This window comes from Panthera pardus, unplaced genomic scaffold (assembly GCF_024362965.1).
Source record: "Panthera pardus isolate Hobbes unplaced genomic scaffold, ASM2436296v1 HiC_scaffold_4, whole genome shotgun sequence".
Lineage (NCBI taxonomy): Eukaryota > Metazoa > Chordata > Mammalia > Carnivora > Felidae > Panthera > Panthera pardus.
In genome coordinates, this window is record NW_026526969.1 from 16,712,500 (window position 1) to 16,737,812 (window position 25,313).

General features: G+C 49.1%; 2 protein-coding genes across 8 annotated transcripts in view; one reads left to right on the forward strand and one right to left on the reverse strand.

Annotated features, from left to right (window-relative positions):
* Nucleotides 1-5,799, reverse strand: part of NPRL3 (NPR3 like, GATOR1 complex subunit) — a 42,746-nt gene extending 36,947 nt beyond the window's left edge. For 2 of the 7 annotated variants that reach the window (XM_019439752.2, XM_019439751.2), the window contains exons 1-2: nucleotides 5,268-5,799; nucleotides 236-305 (exon numbers count right to left, since the gene is read on the reverse strand). In XM_019439752.2, coding sequence (XP_019295297.1) covers nucleotides 236-305; nucleotides 5,268-5,385 — 188 coding nt within the window. In that variant the 5' untranslated portion in view covers nucleotides 5,386-5,799. Of the gene's footprint in view, nucleotides 1-235; nucleotides 306-2,371; nucleotides 2,555-4,944; nucleotides 5,100-5,267 lie in introns of those variants that run through there. The other 5 variants (XM_019439754.2, XM_019439753.2, XM_053894198.1 and 2 more) reach the window with 4 other exon arrangements.
* An 11,285-nt stretch (nucleotides 5,800-17,084) lies between these two features.
* Nucleotides 17,085-18,629, forward strand: HBZ (hemoglobin subunit zeta). Its single transcript, XM_053893870.1, has 3 exons — nucleotides 17,085-17,243; nucleotides 18,029-18,233; nucleotides 18,397-18,629. Exons 1-3 carry the CDS (start codon nucleotides 17,149-17,151, stop codon nucleotides 18,523-18,525), a joined length of 429 nt encoding a protein of 142 aa, XP_053749845.1. The 5' UTR covers nucleotides 17,085-17,148; the 3' UTR covers nucleotides 18,526-18,629.
* The last annotated feature ends 6,684 nt before the right edge of the window (nucleotides 18,630-25,313 follow it).

Genomic DNA, 25,313 nt, shown 5'->3' on the forward strand with positions numbered 1-25,313 from the left:
TTTCCAATCTCCTTGAGCAACCAACCAGTCCACAGCTGGAACATGGAACAAACTACGCAGCAAGGCCGAGACTGGCAACACAATCCCAGTTCTGCACAACCTGAAACCCCCACAAATGGAATAAAAGGACACCAGGTTTGTCACAGGAGAAAACCTCTGGGTCAACAGGAGGTAGGGCTTTGCCCAGGCCAAGGGGCACGACAGCCCCATCACGGAGTGACTGTAAAGCCCTTACCTGGAATCACCATCCTGGTCGTCGGCATGGTCTCCAGTGTTGTTGACGGCGTATCTGCTACGAGGCTTATCTGAGGGAAAAAGGGGGAGAGTGGCTAAGAAAAGAGGATCCATCCACACGCAGGTTTGTGGATACATCAAAAGTAATGGCCTCTAACTACTGGGACCTCATCAAAATAAAAAACTGCACAGCGAAGGAAACAATCAGCAAAACTAAAAGGCAACCGACAGAACGGGAGAAGATATTTGCAAATGACATATCAGATGAAGGGTTAGTATCCAAAATCTATAAAGAACTTATCAAACTCAACAGCCAAAAGACAAATAATCCAGTGAAGAAAAGAGCAAAAGACATGAACAGGCACTTCTCCAAAGAAGACATCCAGATGGCCAAGTGACACATGAAAAAATGCTCAACATCGCTCATCATCAGGGAAATACAAATCAAAACCACAATGAGATACCACCTCACACCTGTCAGAATGGCTAACATGAACAACTCAGGCAACAACAGATGTTGGCGAGGATGTGGAGAAAGAGGATCTCTTTTGCACTGCTGGTGGGAATGCAAGCTGGTGCAGCCACTCTGGAAAACAGTATGGAGGTTCCTCAAAAAACTGAAAACAGAACTACCCTTTGACCCAGGAATTGCACTACTAGGCATCTATCCAAGGGATACAGGTGTGCTGTTTCAAAGGGACACACGCACCCCCACGTTTATAGCAGCACTATCAACGACAGCCAAAGTATGAGCCCAAATGTCCAACGATGGATGAATGGATAAAGAAAATGTGGTATATATATATATATATATATATATATATATATATACAGTAGAATATTACTCGGCAATCAAAAAGAATGAAATCTGGCCATTTGCAACTACGTGGATGGAACTGGAGGGTATTATGCTAAGTGAAATTAGTCAGTCAGAGAAAGACAAAAATCATATGACTTCACTCCTATGAGGGCTTTAAGAGACAAAACAGATGAACATAAGGTAAGGGAGACAAAAATAATATAGAAACAGGGAGGGGGACAAAACAGAAGAGACTCATAAATGTGGAGAACAAACTGAGGGTTACTGGAGGGGTTGAGGGAGGGGGATGGGCTAAATGGGGAAGGGGCACTAAGGAATCTACTCTGAAATCACTGTTGCACTAAATGCTAACTAATTTGGATGTAAATTTAAGAAAATAAAAAATAAAGTAAAAAAAAAAAGTGATGGCTTCAAAAACGTGGCATATATACACACAATGGCCATAAAAAGGAATAGAGTTTTGATACATGTTAAAACATGGAAGAACTTGAAAACATTATGCTAAGTAAAAGAAATCAGACACAAAAGGACAAATACTACACTTATATGAAATACCTACAGTGGGCAAAACTCAAGAGAGACAGAAAGTAGTTTAGAGATTACCAGAGGCTGAGGGCAGAGGAAATTGGATTATTGCTAAATGGTTACATATTTCAGTTTGAGGTGAGGAAAATTCTGGAAATACACAGTGGTGATAGGTGCATAATGCAGTGAATTAATCGTGGTGAATGAAACTAATGCCACCAAACTGTAAACTTAAAAATGGTTAAAATGGCAACTTTTATAATATGTATATACACTTGTATTATAATATATCACCCCTTTTGTGTGTGTGTGTTTATTTATTTATTTTGAGAAAGAGAGAGACAGTGTGAGCAGGGGCAGGGACAGAGAATCCCAAGCAGGCTCCATGCTATCAGTGCAGAGCCAACTGTGGGGCTTGATCTCACAAACCCTGAGATCATGACCTGAGCCAAAATCAAGAGTCGGATGCTTAACCAACTGAGCCATCCAGGTGCCCCACATATATATTTTTTACCATAACAAACATTTTTTTCCCAAAAGTTACGGTTTTCAAGGAATTATAACATAGGAAATGTTTTTGCTACCACTACGTTTAGTTTAAAAAAAAAAAAAAAAGAATCTCACACACACACACACCCTCTCAGTATACGATGACAACTAGGTTGGAAAAAGCACAGGCTAAAGAAAAAATTTTTCAATGTCCATATACCAATATCCTTCACATACCTTACCAGAGTAATACAGTTTAAAGAATTTGGGATGAACTTAAGAAGTTCCTTATAGGCAGGGCACCTGGGTGGCTCAATGGGTTAAGCATCTGGCTTTGGCTCAGGTCATGATTTCCTGGTTTGTGAGTTCGAGCCCCGTGTTGGGCTCTGTGATGACAGCTCAGAGCCTGAAGCCTGCTTCGGATTCTGTGTCTCCCTCTCTCTCTGGCCCTCTCCTGCTCACACTCTTGTCTGTCTCTCTCTCTCTCTAAAATAAAATAAACATTAAAAAAAATTTTTTTTTTATTATTTGAATGTGGATCTTTAGGGGTTTTTTTTGCATTTTTTAAATTATTTTTTTTATATATGAAATTGTCAAATTAGTTTCCATACAACACCCAGTGCTCATCCCAAAAGATGCCCTCTTCAATGCCCATCACCTACCCTCCCCTCCCTCTAAAAAAATTTTTTTTCAGTTCATTACGGGCAAGTGGTCCATGAGGAAATCAGAAATGCTAGCAAGGGAGACAAGAAAGAAAGCAAACATGCTATGCTCTTGAGTAGGGGGACTCAACACAAAGATGTCATTTTTTTGCAGTTAACCCATACATTTGACATGATTCCCACAACACCACCAACAGTCTGGGAGAAGGGCCCAGTATATTCAGTACTCATGTTCACCGGGAACAGTAAGCAAGAACAGCCAGGACAGTGCTGAAAAAGAGAAGTAACGATAAGCGACTAATCCTATCTGAAAGTATAACACAGTGTAAAGTTACAGTAATTCAGCAGTGTGGAACCCACATCGCTGGGAAAGACGAAAGGTCAAGAATAAACAGGGAGTTCAGCGAGAAAGGCAGCAGGAGCAGTCACTGAGAGAAGAGACAATTATGCTGGCTCTGGAAGCAACCACTCTGAAGCCCCATGTTCCCACATCCTTCCTCACCCATCATAGCACCTGCTTCAGAAGGCTCCGGGAGGTGCACACACAACTCACTCTCGGCAAGTGTGCAGAAGACACCAACTCCTACCAGGAGCGTCCAACTTACACCAAGAGAAACACATTAAAAAATACATATATAGTAAATACGAGATAGAAAAACACCAGACAGGTCTTGTTTCTTTCCATTAACCTTGAGGAACAGAACGCCTTTCTACATTTAACAAAACTCAGAAACTCCAAAAGAACAGACTGAAAACCGGACTCCGTAAAAATCAAAATTCTATGCGGCAAGAACCACACAGAAGCAAACTGGCTACGAATGTGTGGCTTTGTCACAGAAAAAGGCCTATTTTATCCTAAATATTTAAAGAGCTCCTTCAAATCTATAAGGAAAAAATAAACCCAAGATGAAATTAGGCAGAGGTTATGAGTAAGTCATTCACTAAAAAGGAAATCCAAATGGCTGTGAAAAGAGGAAAACGTGCTCCCTGTCATTAAGACAAACGCACGTGTAAATCACGATCAGACACTTCACCCATCTCACTAACAAAGACAGAAAAATCTGATCTACCGAAGATCAATATGTTCATTTTTCCCTAGATCCAACCATCCCACTGTGGGGAATTGACCCTATATTCTGAAAAATGATAATGTATACAGAAAAGACATTCACACTGTTTGTATTAGCCAAAAGCCTATCAACAGAGGCCTAAATGAATAAATCAGTGTGTTCATCCCATGATTCTGATCATTCTGAACCTAAATCCAAGATGTAAAGTGAACATGAAAACATCATGGCAGAAAAGTGTGCACAGTGTGTTCACTTCTGCTTAGAAAATACAACATGTAGGAGCACCCGGGTGGCTGAGTCAGTTAAGCATCCATCGCTTGCTTTCGGCTCAGGTCATGATCTCATGGTTCATGAGATCAAGCCCCACACCAGGCTCCACGCTGACAGTGCAGAGCCTGCTTGGGATTCTCACTCTCCCTCTCTGTCCTTCTCTCTCAAAAATAAAATAATATAAACTTTAAAAAATAAAATAAGATAAAAAAATAAAATAAAATAAAATAAAATAAAATGTGTGGGTGCGCCTGGCTGGCTCACTCTGAAGAACATGGGACTCTCGATCTCGGCGTCCTGAGTTCCAGCCCAACATTGGGTTTAGAGATTACTACAAAAAATAAATAAATAAAACAAAGGAAAGAAAATGTGTGTATATGCTTATATTCACACAGAAGGTTCTGGAAAAATACACAGGAAAATGGTAATAGCAGCTGCCCCTATAAGGGGAAATGAGTGGCTAGGGATCAATGGTGGGAAAGAACTTTCTTTTCATCCTCTATACCCCTTTGTACCTTTAAAACTGTGTACCATGTTAACAAATTTAAAAGTAAATTTAAAACAAAATATAAATCAGGAACTGCACATTCATGATAGTGAAAAATTGCAAGCAACCTAAATGTCTATTATGTTCTTATGTGCAGCCGTATGAGTGAGGGTGATCTCTTTATAAACTGGAAAAGTGCTCCAAGGAAGATCGTTTACTGGAAAACAGAGCAACTGCAGAACAATGTATCGTGCGGGGGGAAAATCCCCAACACAAGGCACTGCTTTTCTCTGCATACATATCTGTACAGGAGGGACAACCGCCAAAATGGCAAGCGGTTATCCCTGCGATAGGGAAGGAGCAGAAGGCGGGAAACTTCAGATGTACCTGTCATTTCGTGTTTGTTCCAAGCCGAATACATTCATACAGTACTTCTACATATTCTTAAAAGGCTGGAGGTACTGACGAACGTTAGCAATAATGCCTTTGGCATGTTGAACTGAGTGAGCTTTCTCTGCTTTTACTCTTCCGTACTTTTCAAATACCCTAATGAGTAGGCACTGACTACATGATCAGGAAAAGAAAAGGTCAACGACTTCAGTTTCAACGTGCGAGGCGGGGAGGGAAGGGAGCCGCCTCCGTGCGTTGCTCGGATCCTGCCGCCGGGCGCACGCCCGGGAGCGCCAGTCCCTCTGCCGGCGCTCACTTACTTGTCTGGGACGCCGGGTGCTCCTGGCTTCTCTGGAAGGGATACCTGAACAGCAGCTTATTGCCCCTGCTGCCCGAGCTCACCAGAATCACGCTGATGGGGCTGGTGTTGTCGCCCATCCTGCGGTGGGCGGAGACGGGGTGGGGGCTCCGAGGAGGACAGGCTGGGACCGGGTTGGGGGCCGGGGTGGGGGAGGGGCCAGAGGGCCCGGGGCGGAGGCGGGGAGCGGGCTCCGAGGAGGACGGGCCGGGCCGGGCCGGGCCGGGGAAGGAGGCCGGGGTGGGGGAGGGGCCACAGGGCCCAGGGCAGAGGCGAGGTGGGGGCTCCCAGGAGGACCGGCTGGGACCAGGTAAGGGTGCTTGAGGAGGAGGCTCCCAGGACGGGGCTGAGGGGGCTTGACCAGGACGCGCCCGAGGTCGCAGAAATGCGGGGCGCCCGGAGCTTCCAAACCCACGAACCACCCGGCGCGTCCTCCGAAGCCCGCAAGGCCTCGGAGTCAGGGCCAAGGACCAGCTCAAAAGGAGCCTGCGCGCAGATGGGTGCTGAGTGCGCAGGCGCAGGCGACCTTTGCGCAGGCGCGAGGCCTTCTAGGGAAGCTGGGCGCACCCTGCAGGCCGCCTGTTTGTCCAGAGTGCGGACGGGGTCCGCCCACCAGCGTGAGAGGGAAGGTGTGGCTGGGGTGTGCCTTTGGGGTTCCAGCAGGCTGTATCAAAATGTTGCATTCTTTTTTTTTTTTAATGTATGTTTGTTTGTTTCTTTGTTTGTTTATTTATTTATTTATTTATTTATTTATTTATTTATTTATTTAATTTGAGAGAGAGAGAGAGCACGTGAGGGGGAAAAGGGCAGAGGGAGGGAGAGAGAATTCCCAAGCAGGCTCTATGCTGAGAGTGGCTCCTCTGACCACAGGGAGACCACACCTGAAGTGATAATTAGAGTCGGATGCTCAACGGATTGAGCCACCCAGGCCCCTAAAATGTTGCTTTTTTCACTCTAACACTTGCTTTGGACAGAAAGTTCAGACTTAAGACTTGTAAAGTAGTAAAGTCAGAAAGTAAAAAAACCTCTCACAAGGATCATAGACCTAAGTTAAGAGCTAACAGCATAAAACTCTTACCAGAAAACATAGGAGTAAACCCTCTTGTCCTTGGACTAGGCAAGGGTTTCTTAGATAAGACACCAAATGCACAAGTGGCTAAAGAAAAAATAATTGGAGTTAGCAAATTAAAAACGTTTATGCCTCAAAGAGCACCACCAAAGAAAGTAAAAAGAGCACCCACAGAATGAGAGAAAATATTTGCAAATCATATAAGGGAATTGTATCCAGAATGTTTAAAAAAAAAAACAAAAACTTACAACTCAAAATAAAGACAACCAACTGAAAAATGGGCAGAGAGGTGCCCGGCTGGCTCAGCAGGTCGTGTGTGACTTGATCTCCAGAGTCCTGAGTTTGAGACTCATGTTGGGTGTAGATATTACTAAAATTAAATAAACTTAAGAAAAATGGGCAAAGGATGTGAAAGGACATTTATCCAAAGAATACAGAAAAATGGCCAGCGAATTCATGAAAAGATGCTCAACATCATTACTCATGAGGGAAATGCAAATCAAAACCAAAAACAGGTTCCACTTCACACCCCCTAGGATGGCTATGATCAGAAAGACGAAATGCCAAGTGTTGACTAGGGTGTGGAATTGGGATCTTTACGTGCTGTTGGTAAGAATGTAAAATGGTGCGGCCACGGTGGAAAACAGGAAGTTCCTCAAAAGGTTGAACCTAGGGTTCCTGCATGACCGAACTAACTATTCTACTCCGAGGTACATCCCCAAGAGAAATGAAAACATAAGATCACACAAGAGCTTGTATGTTCATAGCAACATCATTCGTAGTAGCCAAAAAGTGGTTCAGTTGGCTCCTGGGTGGCTCAGTCGGTTAGGTGACTGACGTCGGATTGGGTCATGATCTCGCAGTTTGTGGGTTCTAGCCCCGCGTGGGGCTCTGTGCTGACAGCTCAGAGCCTGGAGCCTGCTTCAGATTCTGTGTCTCCCACTCTGTCTACCCCTCCCCTAGGGGCTCACGCTCTGTGTCTCTGTGTCTGTCTCTCAATAATAAATAAACGTTAAAAAATTTTTTTAAAAGTGTGAACGACCCAAATGTCCATCAGCTGATGCGGGATAATCCTTGCAAAGAAATAGTGTTGAGTCACAAAAGGGAATGAAGTACCGATACGCGAACGAACCTTGAAAACACACAAGTTGTATGATTCCATTCATATGAAATGTCCAGAACAGGGATATCGATAGAGAAGGAAAGTAGCTTAGGTAGTTTAGACACGGGGAGTTGGAGGGTGTGGCTGCTAGGGTGTGGAGTTTCTTTTGGGGTGATGAAAACATTCTAAAATTGATTGTGATAATGGTTGCACAATCCTCTGAATATACGAAAACTGCCCACCTCTCCTGCTCACAGTCTCTCTCTCTCTCTCTCTCTCTCTCTCTCTCTCTCAAAAAAAAAAGGCTTCTGAGTTCTCTCACAGTTCCCAGGAATGGCCCTGAAATGGGAGTAAGGGCACGGAAGCAGGAGGTGAGGCTGAGGAAAGGGAAGGGATTTGTGTCTGGGGGAGTGGCCAGCTGTGGTCATGGGGGCCTGTCCACAGGGGCCCTGGGACTCTGCCCAGTACTCACATGTGAGGTCTAGGACTCTGTCGCAGGCCCCCTTCCTCCAATTTCCCTGGCCGTGTTGCTGCCCCCATTGGGCAGTCTCTTGACCCCAGAACTCTGGGGGAAGTCCCAGATTTGGAGGAAACTACCCTTCTCCAATCACCCCCTCGGGGCCTGCTTCCTGCTAGCAGCTTTCACAAGAGCATTTGTTGTTTATTTTTCTGGCTATATAGTTAGTATCTTATCAAGTAATGAGTACTGGGATCCATGAAAGGTAAAGGGGGACCACTAGGACCCAGGCCACAGAGGTCCTGCGTGGATGCCTTCCCAGGCTGCCCTAGCAGGGCTCGGGTGCAAGGCTATCCAGGGCCGGACTGGAGAGAGCAGAGGTCCGAATCGCACACCACCCTCACTGGCAGCGTCTCAGAGTCCACATTGGCCTGCCTCATTGGGCTGTTACAGAAATCAGAGCTCATTGTCACTTCCCGGACAATCCGGCAGGTGCCAGCAGCTGGAGGGACCCGGGGGTAGGCTGGCCCTGCTTTGGGCCTCCGCACCTGTAACAGGATTGGGAGCAGGTGGTCTCTAAGTGTGGTCCTACCCCAAAGCCCTCACAGTTTCCTGGACAATGATGTGCCCAGGGCCAACCTTTGCTCACATCTTCCAACTCTTCCCTGCTAACACCCCACACCTCTGTGTCCTCACTATACACTTAAATAATTCTGTTCAGTAACCTAATTTTTGAAGACAACTCGATTCTTGGAAATGAAAATTCCAAACCCGCACACCCAACCTGGGTCCCCTCTGGCCAGGGCCAGGAGGCCTTATCAGTCCTGCCACTTGTTCTGGGCCCAGTGGAGCCGCCACTGTCTGTCAGAGGGCCAGGCAGGGCTCACACACCCTATCTCGGACCCACCTCGACCCCTCCACCTTCTCGGCAGCAGTGTTCCTGCCCAGAAAGAATCACCCACTCACAGTAGTAGCTATGATAACCTTGAATTCACGCTGCCATGTTCTGTCTGCGGTCCTATGGTGACAGATTATCCCTCCTAGCAGTGAGGTGGGGGCTATTCATACCCAACCTGAGAGGTTGCAAATGTAGAACTGGGGTTTACAAGGTTAATTACCCTGCTCAGGGCCAGCCAGGGGCTACTCTCGGGAAGGGTCTGTGGACCCCGTCGCGGCCTTCTGCTGAGTGACCAGGATCCTCTGAGCTCAGCCCCAACTACACAAACTCTGGGTGAGCCCAGGGCTTGGAGTTCAGCCAATTCCAGCAGGTCTCAGTGTCCAGCAGGAGCAGTGCCCAAGCTCGGGCTCCTTGTGTCACAGGCAGGGGAACCGAGGCCCGGAGACAGAAGAGACTTGCCTGAGCCCCAAAGAGCCTGCAGTCTGGCCCGCACAAAACTTAGGTCTCGTCTACCCACTGGGGTGTTTCCCTCCTTCACTGAAACTTTAACATTTCATAACTCTCCTGTGCCTCGATTTCCTTATCTTAAATCATGTAATGATAATAAAAGAAAGCTTCTCCCACAGAGACCTGTGAGGGCAAACACACATGGAGAGTGTTTGGTGCTGTATCCAGAACGCAGAAGGCAGGTGATCAATGTCAGTGAGAACCACAGCACATCTCATGTCCCAGGTCGACTGTTGCCTGACTTAAAAGACTAAATGGTGAAGTTCTTAGAAAGCTAGCACGGAAGTTTCTCTTCACCTTGGCCCAACACTTATTTCACTTTGTAGAAAACTGGAGCAAAATTCACATAATGCAAAATTAACCATTTCACAGTGAACAATTTGGTGCCATTTAGTATGTTCACAACGGTATGCGACCATCATCACTGTCTGGTTCTGGAGTATGTCCATTATCCCAAAAGGAAACTTAGTACCCTTTATGAATTGCCCCCCCAGCCCCTGGCACCCGCTCATCTGCTTTCCTGGCATTCCACGCAGATGGAATCACACAGTATGTGGTCTTTGCTGTTTGGCTTTTCACTGAGTATCATGTTTTCAAGGTTCACCCACTTGTAGCAGGTGTCAGTGCCTCATTTTTATGGCTGAGTAATATCTCATCGAATGGAAATATCAGAATTTGTTTACCCATTCATCCATTGATGGACACTTGGCTTTTCTAAATAGAAAGATACAACATTTTTCTTTTACAAGAGAATCTCTCTTCTATTTTAAGTTCATTTATTTTGAGGGAGAGAGAGAAAGCACAAGCCAGGGAGGGGCGGAGAGAGAGAGGGAGAGAGAGAGAATCTCAAGCAGGCTCCACACTGTGAGCACAGAGACCAATGTGGGGCTCGAACTCATGAACCGTGAGATCATGACCTGAGCTGAAGTTGGACACTTAACCGACTGAGCCACCTAGGTACCCCGAAAGGTATATTTTTTTTAAAGTTTGTTTGTTTATTTAAATGTTTATTTATTTGGGGTGCCTGGGTGGCTCAGTCGGTTAAGCGGCTGACTTCGGCTCAGGTCATGATCTCGCGGTCCGTGAGTTCGAGCCCCGCGTCAGGCTCTGTGCTGACAGCTCAGAGCCTGGAGCCTGTTTCAGATTCTGTGTCTCCCTCTCTCTGACCCTCCCCCGTTCATGCTCTGTCTCTCTCTGTCTCAAAAATAAATAAACGTTAAAAAAAATTTAGAAAAAAAAATAAATGTTTATTTTTGAAATAGAGCACATGAGTGGGGAAGGGACACACACACACACACACACACACACACACACACACACAGAAGATCCGAAGCTGGCTCTGCACTGACAGCAGAGAGCACGATTTGGGGCTCAAACTCACCAACCGCAAGGTCGTGGTGCTGAAGTCAGATGCCTAACTGACTGAGCTAGCCAGGCACCCCAAATTCATTTATTTTGAAAGGCAGAGGGTGCGAGCATGAGGAAGGGAGGGGCAGAGAGAGAGAGAGGGCAAGAGAGAATCCCAAGAAGGGTCTGCACCATCAGCCGGGGAGCCCAACATGGGGCTTGGACTCACAAACTGTGAGATCATGACCCAAGCCGACATCAAGAGTCAGATGCTTAGGTGACTGAGCCACTCAGGTGCCCTAGGTACAGCATTTTTATTTATTTTTTTATTTTAAATGTTTATTTATTTTTGAGAGAGAGAGACAGAGCCTAAACAGGAAAGGGGCAGAGAGAGGGGGAAGACACAGAATCTGAAGCAGGCTCCAGGATCTGAGCTGTCAGCACGGAGCCCGATGTGGGGTTCGAACTCAGGAGCTGTGAGATCATGACCTGAGTGGGTCTGCCACCCAATCGACTGAGCCACCCAGGTGCCCCCAGCATTTTTAAATAGGACCAAAAAATAACGAAATTTGACTGCTAACTAAATAACTAAATGATACACTTCTGTTCAACCAAGAACAGTATTAAGAGAGTGGAGGCAAACAGCAGAGTTGAGGAAGATAATGACAGAAAACTGACCAGGAACTTATATCCAGAATATATTTTAAATTCCTATAAATCAGTAAAACTAGCAACACAGTAGACAAACAGGCATGAGTTGGATACTGCAAAAACAAAACAAAACAAAACAAAACAAGGAAATCTTGTGCCTGGAACTAATGCAATATTGTGTGTCAACTACACTCAAATTTAAAAAAAATTTTTTTTTGAAGAGGAAATTCAGTTGAACTGCAAATGTGTGAACAGGGGCCCAACCTCATTGGTCACCAGGAAAATGCAAGTTAAGACCACATGAGACACTACTACACACCCATCAGAAAAGCCAAAAGCTAAGGAGAGCGGCAGACCAACCACAGGAAATGCTTGGAAGGGTAGCCCATGCACCGCTGGCAGGGCTGCGAGGTGGTACAGCTACCTGGAGAGAAGTCTGGCGTTATCCGCTACAGCTAAAAATACGCATGCCCCTAGAACCAGCAATCCTGGGAACGCACCCCATAGACGTGCAGGCACGTGGCCATCCAGTGACACGTGCAAGAATGTTCATTGCGTTATTCCTAATAGCCAAGACCTAGCAAGCAACATCCATCCCCAGCACAGTGGATGACCTGAGGTCTGTTCCTACAAGGAGATACAGCACAGCGATGCAAACGTACTCCCCACAACGTGGCCGGCATCTCACAGACACGGGTGAAAGAAGGCAGACGTGAAAGAGGGCACATGGTATGGTTCCGTGTATCTGAAGGCCAAAGGGAGGCAGAAAAAACTGAAGTGCCGAAGGGTGCACGTTTGGGCGGTAAAAAGAGATTGAGAAGCAAGAAGCTAAGTCAGGGTGGGATCACCTTTCAGGAGGATCGGGGCGCTCAGTATCTGCTTTATAACAACTCATGAAGCTCCGCTGTGTGCCCTGTGCTATAGTTCAAAATGAAAAAAAGGAAAAGAGAACGGGACGTTTGCTCAAAACGACGGTTTGTGGGGCTTGGAATTTCAGGAACAAAGAGGCCTCCTGTGGCTCCCTCTCCTTGCAGAGGCGAAGGATGGGGTGGGGGTTCTGCCAGGATGGAAAGAGGAGGCCCTGGAGGACCGAAGGGAGGTGAGGATCATCCGCCATAGGGGAGACAGCTGCCTGGGAGTGGGATCCTGGAATCCATGGTCATTACCTACTGTTAGGGGACAGGGCAGCCCTCCAGGGTCTTCTGGCCACAGTTTCCCCAGATGCCACCGCTGGAGGGATTCTCCCAGGCACATTCCTCACTGACACCTCTCTGTGCTTCACCCCGGGGACTCCAGATTACCTACCTCTGCCTGACCTTCCCTCTGACCCTCAGCCTCTTCTCGCTCACACATTCTCTTTTGTTTGTCAGTCTGTCTGTCCACCTCCGTCTCTCCCGCTGCCTCTCCCTGCCTCTCCTTTCTAGAAACCGAAAGGAGCAGCACAGCCTTACACACCCTTATATAGGCTTGCGAGCCTGAGGTGGTGCTGGACTTTCCTTCCGAATCAAGAGACAGCAAGTGAAGACCAAGGATGGCTGGGCTCATCTCAGTCTCGGATGAACCCAGAGAGGCACAGCCACACTCCAGGCAAACATCCTGGGGCCCCCTGGGGTTGGCAGCATCACTTCTCAGGACAGTTAGCAAACAATCATAAAGCCAAGGGACGGTGGGCACACCCCTAGGACAGGGGAACACCGTCTCGTAAAAAGAAGGGGCAGCTGGGACGTCTGGGTGGCTCAGTCTGTTGAGCAGCCGACTCTCGGTTTCCACTCGGGTCATGATGTCACAATTCGTGAGTTCCAGCCCATTGTGGGGCTCCACGCTGACAGCAAGGAGCCTGCTTGGGACTCTCTCTCTCTTCCTTTCTGTCTCTCTCTATCAAAACAAATAAATAAACTTAATTTAAAAAAAGAGGGGGCAGCTGTGAAATGTAAATAAAGGAGAGACCAGGAAGGAGAAGGACATACTTCGGTCTGGGAAGGCAGACTCTCCCTCCGGGACACACGCAGGGAGAGAGCCTTACCTTGTCTGCAGGGCTGACGGGGCATCAATCAGATGCTGCTCCCACCCTCAACCCCTGACTCTCCCACCGTCTCACATCTCAGGTATAGAAGAAATGAGCACGGCGACGTGAATAAAACGGCAGCACGGTGCCTGGCGTACGTGTTTTCCATTTCAAAGGCTCGTCCAAGCCAAATTTTCTCTAAGAATAGTTTCGCAAAATATCCGTGACGAAAACTCCCTATACAGGAGTTTCTAATTCTATAAAAAAGTCCAGCAGGATTTTGTGCGGATACCTCTTTGGCTGCCTCTAAAATTCATATGGAAAGGCAAAGGAACTGGAATAACTAACACCATTTTGGAAATGAAGAATAAAGTGGGAGGAGTGACATTATGCGACCCTTTCACAGCTGTAACGAGGTACAAGTTACGCAGCAGGCACCTCACTTATTTAAAGCGTGCGTTTTTAGATTCAGGGAGTTATACGACCATTACCACGATCTATTTTATTTTATTATTTTTTTAATGCTGATTTATTTTTGAGAGAGTGAGAGAGAGAGAGACAGAGCATGAGCAGGGGAGGGGCAGAGAGAGGGAGGCACAGAATCCGAAGCAGCTCCAGGTTCCGAGCTGTCAGCACAGAGTCCCACGCGGGGCTTGAATCCACGAACCGTGACATCATGACCTGAGCCAAAGTCAGACATTTAACCGACCGAACCACCCAGGCGCTCCTATGTTGGAATGTTTTCATCACCCCAAAAGAAACTCCACACCCTAGCAGCCACACCCTCCAACTCCCCGTGTCTAAACTACCTAAGCTACTTTCCTTCTCTATCGATATCCCTGTTCTGGACATTCATATGAATGGAATCATACAACTTGTGTGTTTTCAAGGTTCGTTCACATATCGGTACTTCATTCCCTTTTGTGACTCAACACTATTTCTTTGCATGGATTATCCCGCATCAGCTGATGGACTTTTGGGTCGTTTGTACTTTTTGGCTACTACGAATGATGTAGCTATGAACATACAAGCTCCTGTGTGACCTTATGTTTTCATTTCTCTTGGGGATGTACCTCGGAGTAGAATAGTGAGTTTGGTCATGTGGGAACATTCTTACCAACGGGATGTACCTCGGAGTCGAATAGTCAGTTTGGTCATGCGGGAACATTCTTACCAACAGCACGTAAAGATCCCAGTTCCACACCCTAGTCAACACTTGGCATTTCGTCTTTCTGATCATAGCCATCCTCGGGGGTGTGAAGTGGAACCTGTTTTTGGTTTTGATTTGCATTTCCCTCATGAGTAGTGATGTTGAGCATCTTTTCATGAACTTACTGATCATTTGTATACCTTAGAGAAATGTCTATTAAAAATTCTTTTATCCTTTTATTGTTGAATTGTATGATTTTTTAAAAATATTTTGGACCAGTGTCTTATCAGATACATGGTTTGCAGTATTTCTCTTATTCTTTGGGAAGTATCTAATTTCAAGACTTAACACAAGGTGGGACACCTGGGTGGCTCAGCCAGTTAAGCAACCGACTCTTGATTTCTGGTCAGGTCTTTATCTCACATTTCGTGAGTTCAAGCGCCACATCGGGCTCCATGCTGACAGTGTGGAGCCTGGTTAGGATTCTCTGTCTCTGTCTCTCTCTCTCTCTCTGCCTCCAATGCTCTCTCTCTCAAAATAAGTAAAAGAAACTTTTAAAAAATAATAAAGAATAAAAAAATCTTTAAAAGAAAAGACTTAACATAAAGCAACAGTAATCAAGATAGTATGGTTTTGGTGAAGGATAGACACACAGATAAATGCAACAGAATATAGAGTCCAGAAATAGACCTGAAAAATACGGCAGATTTATTTCTCACAAAGGATTATGAGAAGGAAATCCAGTAGGGGCTGTACGGTCTTTTCAATAAATGGTGTGGCAACAACTCAGAGGCAAACCAAACCTACCAAAAGAAACTGGAACAAAAACTAACCCATACGCAAAGACTTATCTCCAAACGTATCACTGACCCGAACATGAAATATACACTATTAACTTTGATGACAAATCATTGACGAAATCTTCGTGGCCTGGAATGAGACACAGTGCTCTCAGGGGTGGCACTAAAGGCATGAATCATAAAAGAAAAACTTGGTAACCTGAACTTCACCAAAATCAAAAGTTTTGCTCTGCACGCGGCATTATCGAGAGGCTGAAGTGACAAGATACAGACTAGGAGACGATATACGCTAGTCACGCATCTGACAAAAGACTGCAGCCAGCGTGTCTGCAAATGTCTACAGAGTGTGTCTCAGAGCTCGCCGGTAAGAAACAAAGAGCTTATTGTAAAAATGGGCAGAAGAGCAGAACAGATATTTCACCAAGAAGACGTACGGATGGCAGAGAAGCACATGAGAAGACCCTCACGTCGCTGGTTATCGGGGGAAACGCGGAGTAAAGGCACACCACCACGCCCTCGCACGCCTGTCAGAACGACTGCAGTGTAAAGAGGCCAGCAGAACGTGGCGACCAGAACGTCCTGCACGGCCGACCGCAAAGCAAAATGGTACGGCCACCCTAGAAAAGGTTCGCAGTTTCTTAGAAACACACACTTCGCACATGAGCCGACAGTCCTCTCCTAGATAAAGGATCCCCTAGAGAAATGAAAACTTGCGCTCACGTGAACACCTGCACACAACGTTCGTGCAGCTTTAGCAATAGTCCCAAAGCGGGAAAACTCTCGTTAAGCGAAGGAATGCACACACTGTGACAGGTTCATTCCACAGAGCATGACTCAGCGATAAATAGAACTATTGGCACACGTAACAACACGGAGAGGTATAAAGGGAATCACGCTGCGTAAGAGAAGCCAGTCCTAAAAGATAACGCGCTATAGACTTCAATCATATGTTATTCTTGAAAAGACAAAATTATAGTGGTTGTCAGAGTTCAGGCGTAAGGCGGGTGAGATGGCAAAGGCCCCCAGCATGTGGGAGTCTCTTGCGGGGGGGATAGAGCTCTTGTATGTCCCGATTGTGGCGGGGGTTGAATGAATTTACGCATGTCAAAACTCACAGAGCAGTATACTAAAAAAAGTCCATTTTGTTTGATGTTAAAATAAAGTGTAAACAACTATTTGCCTCATTATGTCACAACGATGATATGGTGAGCAGGACGGCAACCCCTATGAGCACAGATTACAAGAATTCTCTTTTATTAATCTGATACTTCATCCAGCTCTTCAGAGGGGGTCAGTCCATCTCTCCTCAGCAACACGTGGACAAAACCATTGCTCTCTCAGAGGCAACCCAGGGATCACAGAGCCGGAGGGAGAGGAGACTGACACGTGGCCAGGCTGGGCTAGCCACAGAATCCCACTAAGGAGCCCGGCGGGCAGAAATGGGGCCTGCTCCAGCCCAAGGACAGTGTGTTGAGCTAAGGCTCTGGTTTGCCCCATTCTGTGACTCTGAAATGCAAGAGGATGGTCAGAGCTGGGCTATACACCCAGGCATGGCCTCCTGGGCTGGCTGGGCCCCTATCTCTCCAGGACTCTGGTCAGGCTGTGGCCAACATCCCCTGTAAGGCCGAAGGGGAGGGTGGAGTGATAGCCCCTCACCCCACCAGTCCCACCAGGGACTGGTGACCACCCATCCTCACTGGGCCTGATAAGAGACCCCACCCCCACAGCCCTCTCCCCTCTCCAGACCAATGGCCACAGCCTGGCCCCCACCCCGGCTCTGTGTATATAAAGGGATCCCGGGGGGTGAGCACACAGAGGCCAGTCCTGGGCACACCCGGCTCCAGCTCAGCCACCACCATGTCTCTGACCAAGGCTGAGAAGACCATCATCCTGTCCATGTGGGCCAAGGTCTCCACTCAGGCGGATGCCATTGGCACCCAGGCCCTGGAGAGGTGAGTGCCAGATGGGCTGGGGTGGAGCCCCGTAGGTGACAGTGTGGAGTTGGTGAGGACAGGGGCCAGTGAGGAGAGGGTTCTCTGCGGAAAGGGTCCCTAAGGAGGGGTCAGCGAGGTGCGGGTTCTCTGAGAAAGGGGGCAGTGAGGTGGGCAGATGAATTGCACAGCCTTCTGATTGACCCTATGCTCACTGAGTCCTGAACAAGCACAGGCCCAGCATCTCACCAGAGGGGTGTGGATGCGTTTCCCCCAACACCTGACATGCTAAGGAGGCAGTCAAGCATCTACAAGCACCAGGGTCTCTAATCCTGGGGCCAGGTGGTCCCGGGTGGTTTCCCTAAGAGATCTCCCTTGCAATGTGCCTGCAGGTGGCATTATTTCTGGCAGAGGGCAGGTACAGCAGGAGCCCGGTCAGGGGTTGGGAAGGAGGATTTTGTGGCCGGAGCAGAGGTGAAAACGGGCTGGAGGCCTACAGTGGGTGTGCAGGGCCAGCTGGGAGCAAGGAGACCCTGGAAGAGGGCTGAGGTGGGGAGCAGGGGCGAGCCTGGGTGCTGGGAGGGTGTGGAGGCAGAAGGCCTTGGGACCATGGGGTGCAGCTTGGGGGAGGGGCAGCAGTCAGAGCACAGCACACCTCAGGAGGTGGTGCACCCGCTGAGCTGGAAGGCCCCAGGGCGGTGGTGAGGGGGCACTTGGGTCCTCAAGCTCAGAGGAGGACGCAGGGGTCGTAGAGAGGTGGACGGGGGCCCACGTTCCTCCAATGCTCAGGTCCCGCCCTCCCGCAGGCTCTTCGCCAGCTACCCCCAGACCAAGACCTACTTCCCGCACTTCGACCTGCGCCCGGGCTCCGCGCACCTGCGCACGCACGGCGCCAAGGTGGCGGCCGCCCTGGGCGATGCGGTCAAGAGCATCGACAACATCGCGGGCGCCCTGTCCAAGCTGAGTGAGATGCACGCCTACGTTCTGCGCGTGGACCCGGTCAACTTCAAGGTGCGCGCGGGGGCCGGGGTCCTGGCGGGGACGAGGCGGGGGGGGGGGGGGGGGGAGGGGGCGGGGGCGGGGCGGGGTCTCGGCCGCCGAAGGTGCTCCGCCCACCCCAGAGCACCCGCAGAGCACCGCGTCCTCGCGCTGAGCCGCCCTCCGGGCCCCCCAGCTCCTGTCCCACTGTCTGCTGGTCACGGTGGCCTCGCACTTCCCCGCTGACTTCACGGCCGACGCCCATACCGCCTGGGACAAGTTCCTGTCCATCGTGTCCTGCGTCCTGACCGAGAAGTACCGCTGAGCGCCGCCGCCAGGCCGGGGGCCGGCTGCGACCTCTCCGCGGCTCCAGGCTTCTCCAAACCCTCTAGCTTCCCCCTGAGACGCCAATAAACGAATGCACGCCCACCTCGCCTCTTGTCACTGGGGCCATCAAGGGGGCGGCAGAGGTGGAGGGGGGTGGCGGGGAGGCACGGGGACACCTGGAGGGCTGCGGGAACACTGCGCACTAACCCGAGGGTCTCTCCGACCGCAGAGGGCACTCCGGGGGCGTGGTGTGTGGGCCTAGGACACTCGGGGTCCGGATGGGGTGACAGAAAGTGCACCCCTCGGCCTTTATTTCTGGGGTCAGCGCTAAGCCCACCTGGCCCCACTGACTCTGCTGGGGCGCACCATGGGATTCCTCTGGGATTTATCCTATTTCCTAGTTTATGCTTGATCTTAGCAAGAAAGGAGTAATGAGTGTACCTAGTCCCTCATTTATTCTTCCACCCTTCCACTAAACACACACACACACACACACACACACACACACACACACACACACATTTTTGATGCACAGGATGCCCAAGCATTTTTGTAGACTCTAATACAACAGCTAGAAAAAGCAAAGCCCCCTGCCCCATGGAACTGACAGTCTAGTCCCAGATACAGATGTGATATTCAGTGAGATCACAGCTCACAGAAAGGAAAAAATCATTTTGCTCATTATTAGAGAAATACAAATTAACACTACTAAAAATGAAACCTCACTGATATCCAGACTTTGACCACACTGTACTGATGGTCCCTTCTACAATGCAGTCCCTTCTACCACAGAGACTACACAAGCTTAGTTTTCTCAGCACTAGAAAACCCCAGTCCATCATCAGGCATTGACTGAATGTAGCATGAAAGCTCACACAGCAGAGAACTGCGACCTGAAAAAAAGAACGAAGACAATTTGTAATAGTGGCTGCGATGTCCAGGATTTATCAGGTAAAAAGGAAAAGAAAAAAGAAAGAAGCAGAAGTGGTGTGTGTGTGTGTGTGTGTGTGTGTGTGTGTGTGTGCACGCGTGTATCATGGTGGCTTTTCTGTTTTTCTGTAAGAAAGGAGAGGAGGGGGAGCCTGGGTGGCTCAGTCTGCAGAGCATGTGACTCGTGACCTCTGGGTGGTGTGTTGGAGTCCCACACTGGACGTAGAGTTTACTTAAAAAAAAAAAGAAAAACAGTGAGAGGAGATACAAATGTGTGTGTGCATTTGTGTGTACTCACAGGTGTGAGTATGTGTACATTTTGACACACATGTATGATTACGATCATAGCTCCTGTGTGTGCACTTGTGTTTATAAGTTTGTGTGCATTTGCTCTTTTTTTTTTTTTTTTTTTTAAGTAAGTGCTATGCCCTGCATGGGACTTGAACTCGGGACCCCGAGATCAAGAGTCACACGCTCTACTGACTGAGCCAGCTAGGCACCCCTTGTGTTTGCTTAGTTTTGCAAAAGGAAATCCTTCAAGGATAAAGTGGAAATGATTACAAATAATAACACGGATGGACATAAAGAAGGGGTGGAGGGGCTCCCCCAAGGCTAACTCTCTGGATGGTTTTACTTTTCTTTTTTTTTTTTTTTTTTTTTTTTTTTTTTATTTATTTTTGGGACAGAGAGAGACAGAGCATGAACGGGGGAGGGGCAGAGAGAGAGGGAGACACAGAATCGGAAACAGGCTCCAGGCTCCGAGCCATCAGCCCAGAGCCTGACGCGGGGCTCGAACTCACGGACCGCGAGATCGTGACCTGGCTGAAGTCGGACGCTTAACCGACTGCGCCACCCAGGCGCCCCTGGTTTTACTTTTCAATCATGTAAATCTTTTACATCACCAAAAATAGAATTAAAAAAAGCAAAAAATGACAACTTGAAAAACCCTGCTCGTTTTCCACGGCAGCTGCTCCAACCCACGTTTCCAGCTGCAGTGCGTGACGCGCCGGTCTCTCCACTGCCTCACCGATCCTTGTTCCTGGTTTTTTTAATAGTACGTATCCCGTTGAGTGTGAAGCGCTACTTCCCTGTGGTTTTCAGTTTCGTTCCTCTAACGAGTAATGAGGTTGAGCATCTTCTCATGTGCTTTCTGTGTCTCTTTTTTTAGAGAAAAATCTATTAAAGTCCTTTGTCCATTTTTAAATCGGGTTGTGTTTCACCCTTTCCATTGCCAATAATTTTTAACCCGACTCTAACCAAGCCTTTAGATCTGACTTCCAGTGCACCGGAAATGCGTGGATAAAGGCACGGTCTTAAAAAAACAAAAAATAAAAACAAAAAAAAAAAACCCACAAAACTTCAAGTAAAACCATCAAACCAATGCAAAATGTAGAACATTCTGTAAGACAGCTTGTCTGGACTATCCAAAAAGTCACTGATATGGAGAAAAGGTGGGTGTGGGGTGGAAAGTTTCTGGGATAAGAGAATAAAGAGACAACTGAAAGCCTATGTGTGAGCCTGGGTCAGATCTAAATTTGAAAGATTGAACAAATTTTGGTGATGAGCGAGGACATGTGATGCGAAAGAATGTTAATTCACTTAGATTGGCGATAAACCTGTGGGTATTTATGCAGGAAAACCTTAGTCTAGGAGATGCGTGCTGAAGTGTAGACAGAGCTTCAGGAGGACTGCCACACAATTCCATATTTTTGGAAGAAACGAAAAGCACACCCAGATATATTCCTACATGTGCTGATAATGGAAACATGGCAAATGTTCACAACTGTGGGACCCCAGTGGTGACAGTGAAGGGGACCATCGTTCCATACTGGGACACACTGGGATATGAAGGGGACCTAAAGGGGAGCCTGGGTGGCTCAGTCGGTTGAGCATCTGACTTCGGCTCAGGTCATGATCTCGCAGTTTGTGAGTTCGAGCCCCGAGTCGGGCTCTGTTCTGACAGCTCGGAGCCTGGAGCCTGCTTCAGATTCTGTCTCTCTCTCCTCTCTCTCTCTCTCTCTCTCTCTCTCTCTCTCTGTCTCTCTCTCTCTGCCCCTCCCCCACTCACACTCTGTCTTGCTCTCCTTTAAGAATAAACATTAAAAACAATTTTTTAAGGGGACCCGAGGGATACTGTAAGCTCTGAGCTCAATACTGCTCCTGTCACCCTCACTCTGCCCAGCCACCGGCCTCCTGGCTTCTCTTGAACAATGGAGGCACAGCCCCCTCTCAGGGCCTTTGGGCTTGCCAACCCCCTCTATGTGCTGCGCACTCTTCCCCTGAATGTCGCATGAATTACTCTCTGAACTACTCAATACTTGCTTACGTTTGCCACCTCAGTGACGTCTCCCCAGGCCACCTCATCTACAACTGCAACCCCTCTCAGCACTACCCGCCATGCTTTGCTGTCATTTTCTTTCTACGGTCAATGCCATCCAGCCAAAGAGACCACTGGGAACACGCCTGTAGTCAGAGTTGGCTTTGTCAACTCGTTGCCACGGAGGAGGCCGCCCACCACAGGGAACTGTGGTTCTGTGGGGCCGGCATTTAGCAACTTGGGCTCGAGGAAGCAGGACTTTGCCCCGGATTGGATGCTGCCAAGAGGTGGGAGTAGCCCTAGGATCTAGTATCTTAATAATTCCTCTCTAGAAGGTGAGAAGAGCACAAGGAGCTGGAGCCACCGTTGCCAAAGCAGCAGTCGCCCTCAGCAGCCAGGATGGGGGTGTTGGGCATTCCCGTGGCTTCTCTGTGTTCACACGGGGTTCCTCTTTGTCTCAAGCTCACAGTCCGAGGAGAAACGCGGGCTTTGCAGCAACAGCCCAGGTACCGGGGTCTTTACTCTTTCTCACTGCTGTGCTCACCTCCTCACCTCTGTCTTGCAGACCTTCTAGACCAGAACATCAGTTCCAGAGAGGAGGCATTTCTGGGTGTGCCCTGCTGTGTCTCCAGCAGTTAAAGCTGGCCTGGCCTGGGATAGGTGGTCAAATGTAATCCATGAAGAGAGCACGGAGCTTCTGGGGGGTCTCAGGAGCCTGCCTGAGGTTGCTCCTGCTACTTGCCTGACATTAGGGTCTAGGGTTCTCGGTGCAGGAGAGACTCTGCCCTGGAGGAGGAGCCCAAGTTGGGACCCCCTTCTCCAGGGAGGACTCTGACTCAGGACTCCTGCCCAGGAGCGTGGGTGTGGGACACGAGGCGTGGTCTCACGTGCCTGTCTGCCAGGAGCCGGGTCTTTGGCATCAGCCTCGGAGATGCCCAGGGAGAGACGTGAATCTGAGGAGTCTCCTGAGGCCCTCACCCCGCCTCCAATGGGCTTTGTGACTGGGGCCAACCTCTCCTCCACTCTGGGCCTCGGCTACCCCAAGGCCCCGGGTGACACCAGGGATCCTTCACATTCCAAAAAACCAGTGCCCATCTGTTCTGGTGGATCTGAAGCCTCGAGTGTGTTGTCAGCTCCGTGAAGACAGGAAGCCAGCCTCCTCGTCCACCATCGGGCAGGTAGTGGCCGAGCGTTTCTGCTGCTCCCAGCCCTGGGCTCTGCATCCGGGAGGCAGGGCCACCAGCTCAGGGGGTTGAGGACCATTAATGCACTCAAGTACTTTTGGGGAGCTTGCTCTGGGAAGTCCTGGTTGTTTAAGAAGCTTGGAGTAGACCAGGAAACAAAACGAAAACAAAAATTCTCTGCCTTCCTGATCTCATAGTCCACTGAAAAACAAATAAAAACTTTCTTTCTGAGGGGGAAAAAAGTAGATCAGGCAAGATAGTGCACAGGCAGGGGTGGGGGGTTGCAATTTTAAACGGGGTGGTCAATTTGGGCCTATTAGTAAGGCGACACTTAAGGGAGTGACAAAATTGGGGAAGGGCCTTCCGGGGAGGGGCCCCAGGCGGGACTGAGGAGGACAGAAAGTGGGGAGCAGGGCTGGGATGGCAGGGAGCGGGATGGGGGCAGGAGACTTCAGCTCGCTCGCAGAGGATCAGAGACCACAGCAGTTTTGAGGGATGAGAGAGGAGCGTCCAAGAGGACTGCGGTTTCTGGTCCGAGCCTTGGGAAGAGAGGATGGTGCTGCTTGTCACCAGGCCCCGGGGAAGGGCAGGAGCAGGGAGGAAGAGGCTTTGAGGGAAGATCAGGGCCTCATGCGAGATGCACGGGTGAGGCTGCGAAACACTGCCTGGGTGCAAGTCTGAGCTCAGAAAGGACATGTGCACGGATGCCAGCAGGAGTCCCAGGTCACAGATGGAAGTTAGGGCCATGAGGTGGACGGAGGGCTGGCAGAGAGGAGGACAGGATGGGGGCTGCAGCACAAGTTTGAGGGCTGAGGACACAAGCCTATCCAAAAGAAGAAAGGAAGGGTAGAAAATGTGGGGGGGCAAAGTGTACTCCCAGCTTCACTCACCACTCAGGTAAAGACTGGGAGGTGTGTCTGGGACGGGCTTGGGCATCCGAGGCCCCAGCCCGCAGGAGGAGGGGATTCTGTGGATGCCCTGGGGACTAGGGAAGAGTCCCTGTGCTCTGCCCTCAGGCCCTCCCTGGCTTCTCCCCTGCTCCTCTCAGCAATGCTCTCTTGGGTCAAGGGCTGGTCTCATCTGCAGTCCCTGCCTCTGCCTGAGCCTCTGGGGATTCAAGGTTGGAAGGAGGTCAGGGCTGGAAGCCTAAGACCAGTTTTGAATCAAGGCTGATTCCGTCCCAGGCCTGGCACACTGAGAGTTCCTCCAATCCTCTCCCCAGCCTCCATTTCGCTGGAGACCCTCTCCTGGGAGGAGTTTCCAAGGTAAGGGGCTGGCAGTCTCCTGTGGGTCCCTTCCTCACCCCAGATTTGGGCCCGAATACCGTCCCCATCTTCTGTCAAGACGTGGACAGGGAAATCATGTCTGCTGAACTTCAGACTTGCTTAGTGACAGTGATAGCACCCAGCCAGCAAGGGCACCCACAGGGAGCCTCAAATGGCGACTTTTGGAATCATAGGTCAAGGCTTCCCAGGTGACTGGTTCAAATTCACCCAGGGCTGTGACAGGTACACCCCTGCTGAGTTGTAGGACGTAAAGATGCAATTTCGAGGGAGTTCGGCTAAGCAAGGAAAACAACCCTAAAACGTTAGTGTCAAGATACTGTGATGTCTATTCACCTCCATAGTCTGTAGACTCCTTCAAAAGGTCTCAAGAACCACGTATTGTTTTACGAACAGGAAGGGTGGCTTTTAGGATCCCTTCGAGGACAGATGCTAACTGCCCCCCTCTAGAGCTGGAGGGGAGGACCCTGGCAGCCCTGGACTTGGGAACAGGGAGAACCTCCCCCCACGTGAGTTCTCACAGGTTGGGTTATTGCACGCACGTGCGCACACACTAGGAATCTCTATGCCCAGTGTGGGGTCTAAACTCAGGACCCGAGATGAAGCATCGCATGCTCTCAGCTGAGCCGCCAGGCGCCCCTTATATGCATGTTCGTAACGTATCGCAGAGCCCTGGGAAAATAATTAAAGGGTTATCTCTGAAGACAAGCAGGTGAGAAGAGAACATTTTTTTGGAGAGAGAAAGAGGGAGAGAGAGAGAGATAAGCAGGGGAGGAGCAGAGAGAGACGGAGGGAGAATCCCAAAAAGGCTCTGCACTGACAGCACAGAGCCCCACTTGGGGCTCGAATTCACAAACCATTAGACCGTGACCTGAGCCGAAATCAGGAGTCAGGCACTCCACCGACTGAGCCACCCAAGCGCCTCTTATGATTTTGAAGTGATCTCTACATCCAATGTGGCACTTGAACTCACGACCCCGAGATCAAGAGTCTCACACTCTACCAACTGAGCCAGCCAAGTGCCCCAAGTTTAATTTTTCAATTAACTCTTTAAAGGGGCACCTGGGTGTGG

Bases quoted from the DNA above. Each gene is read 5' to 3' on its own strand.
- HBZ (XM_053893870.1), top strand. From the start codon at position 17,149: ATGTCTCTGACCAAGGCTGAGAAGACCATCATCCTGTCCATGTGGGCC. The intron at 17,244-18,028 runs GTGAGTGCCAGA...GCCCTCCCGCAG, and splicing joins GGCACCCAGGCCCTGGAGAG to GCTCTTCGCCAGCTACCCCC. The intron at 18,234-18,396 runs GTGCGCGCGGGG...CGGGCCCCCCAG, and splicing joins TGGACCCGGTCAACTTCAAG to CTCCTGTCCCACTGTCTGCT.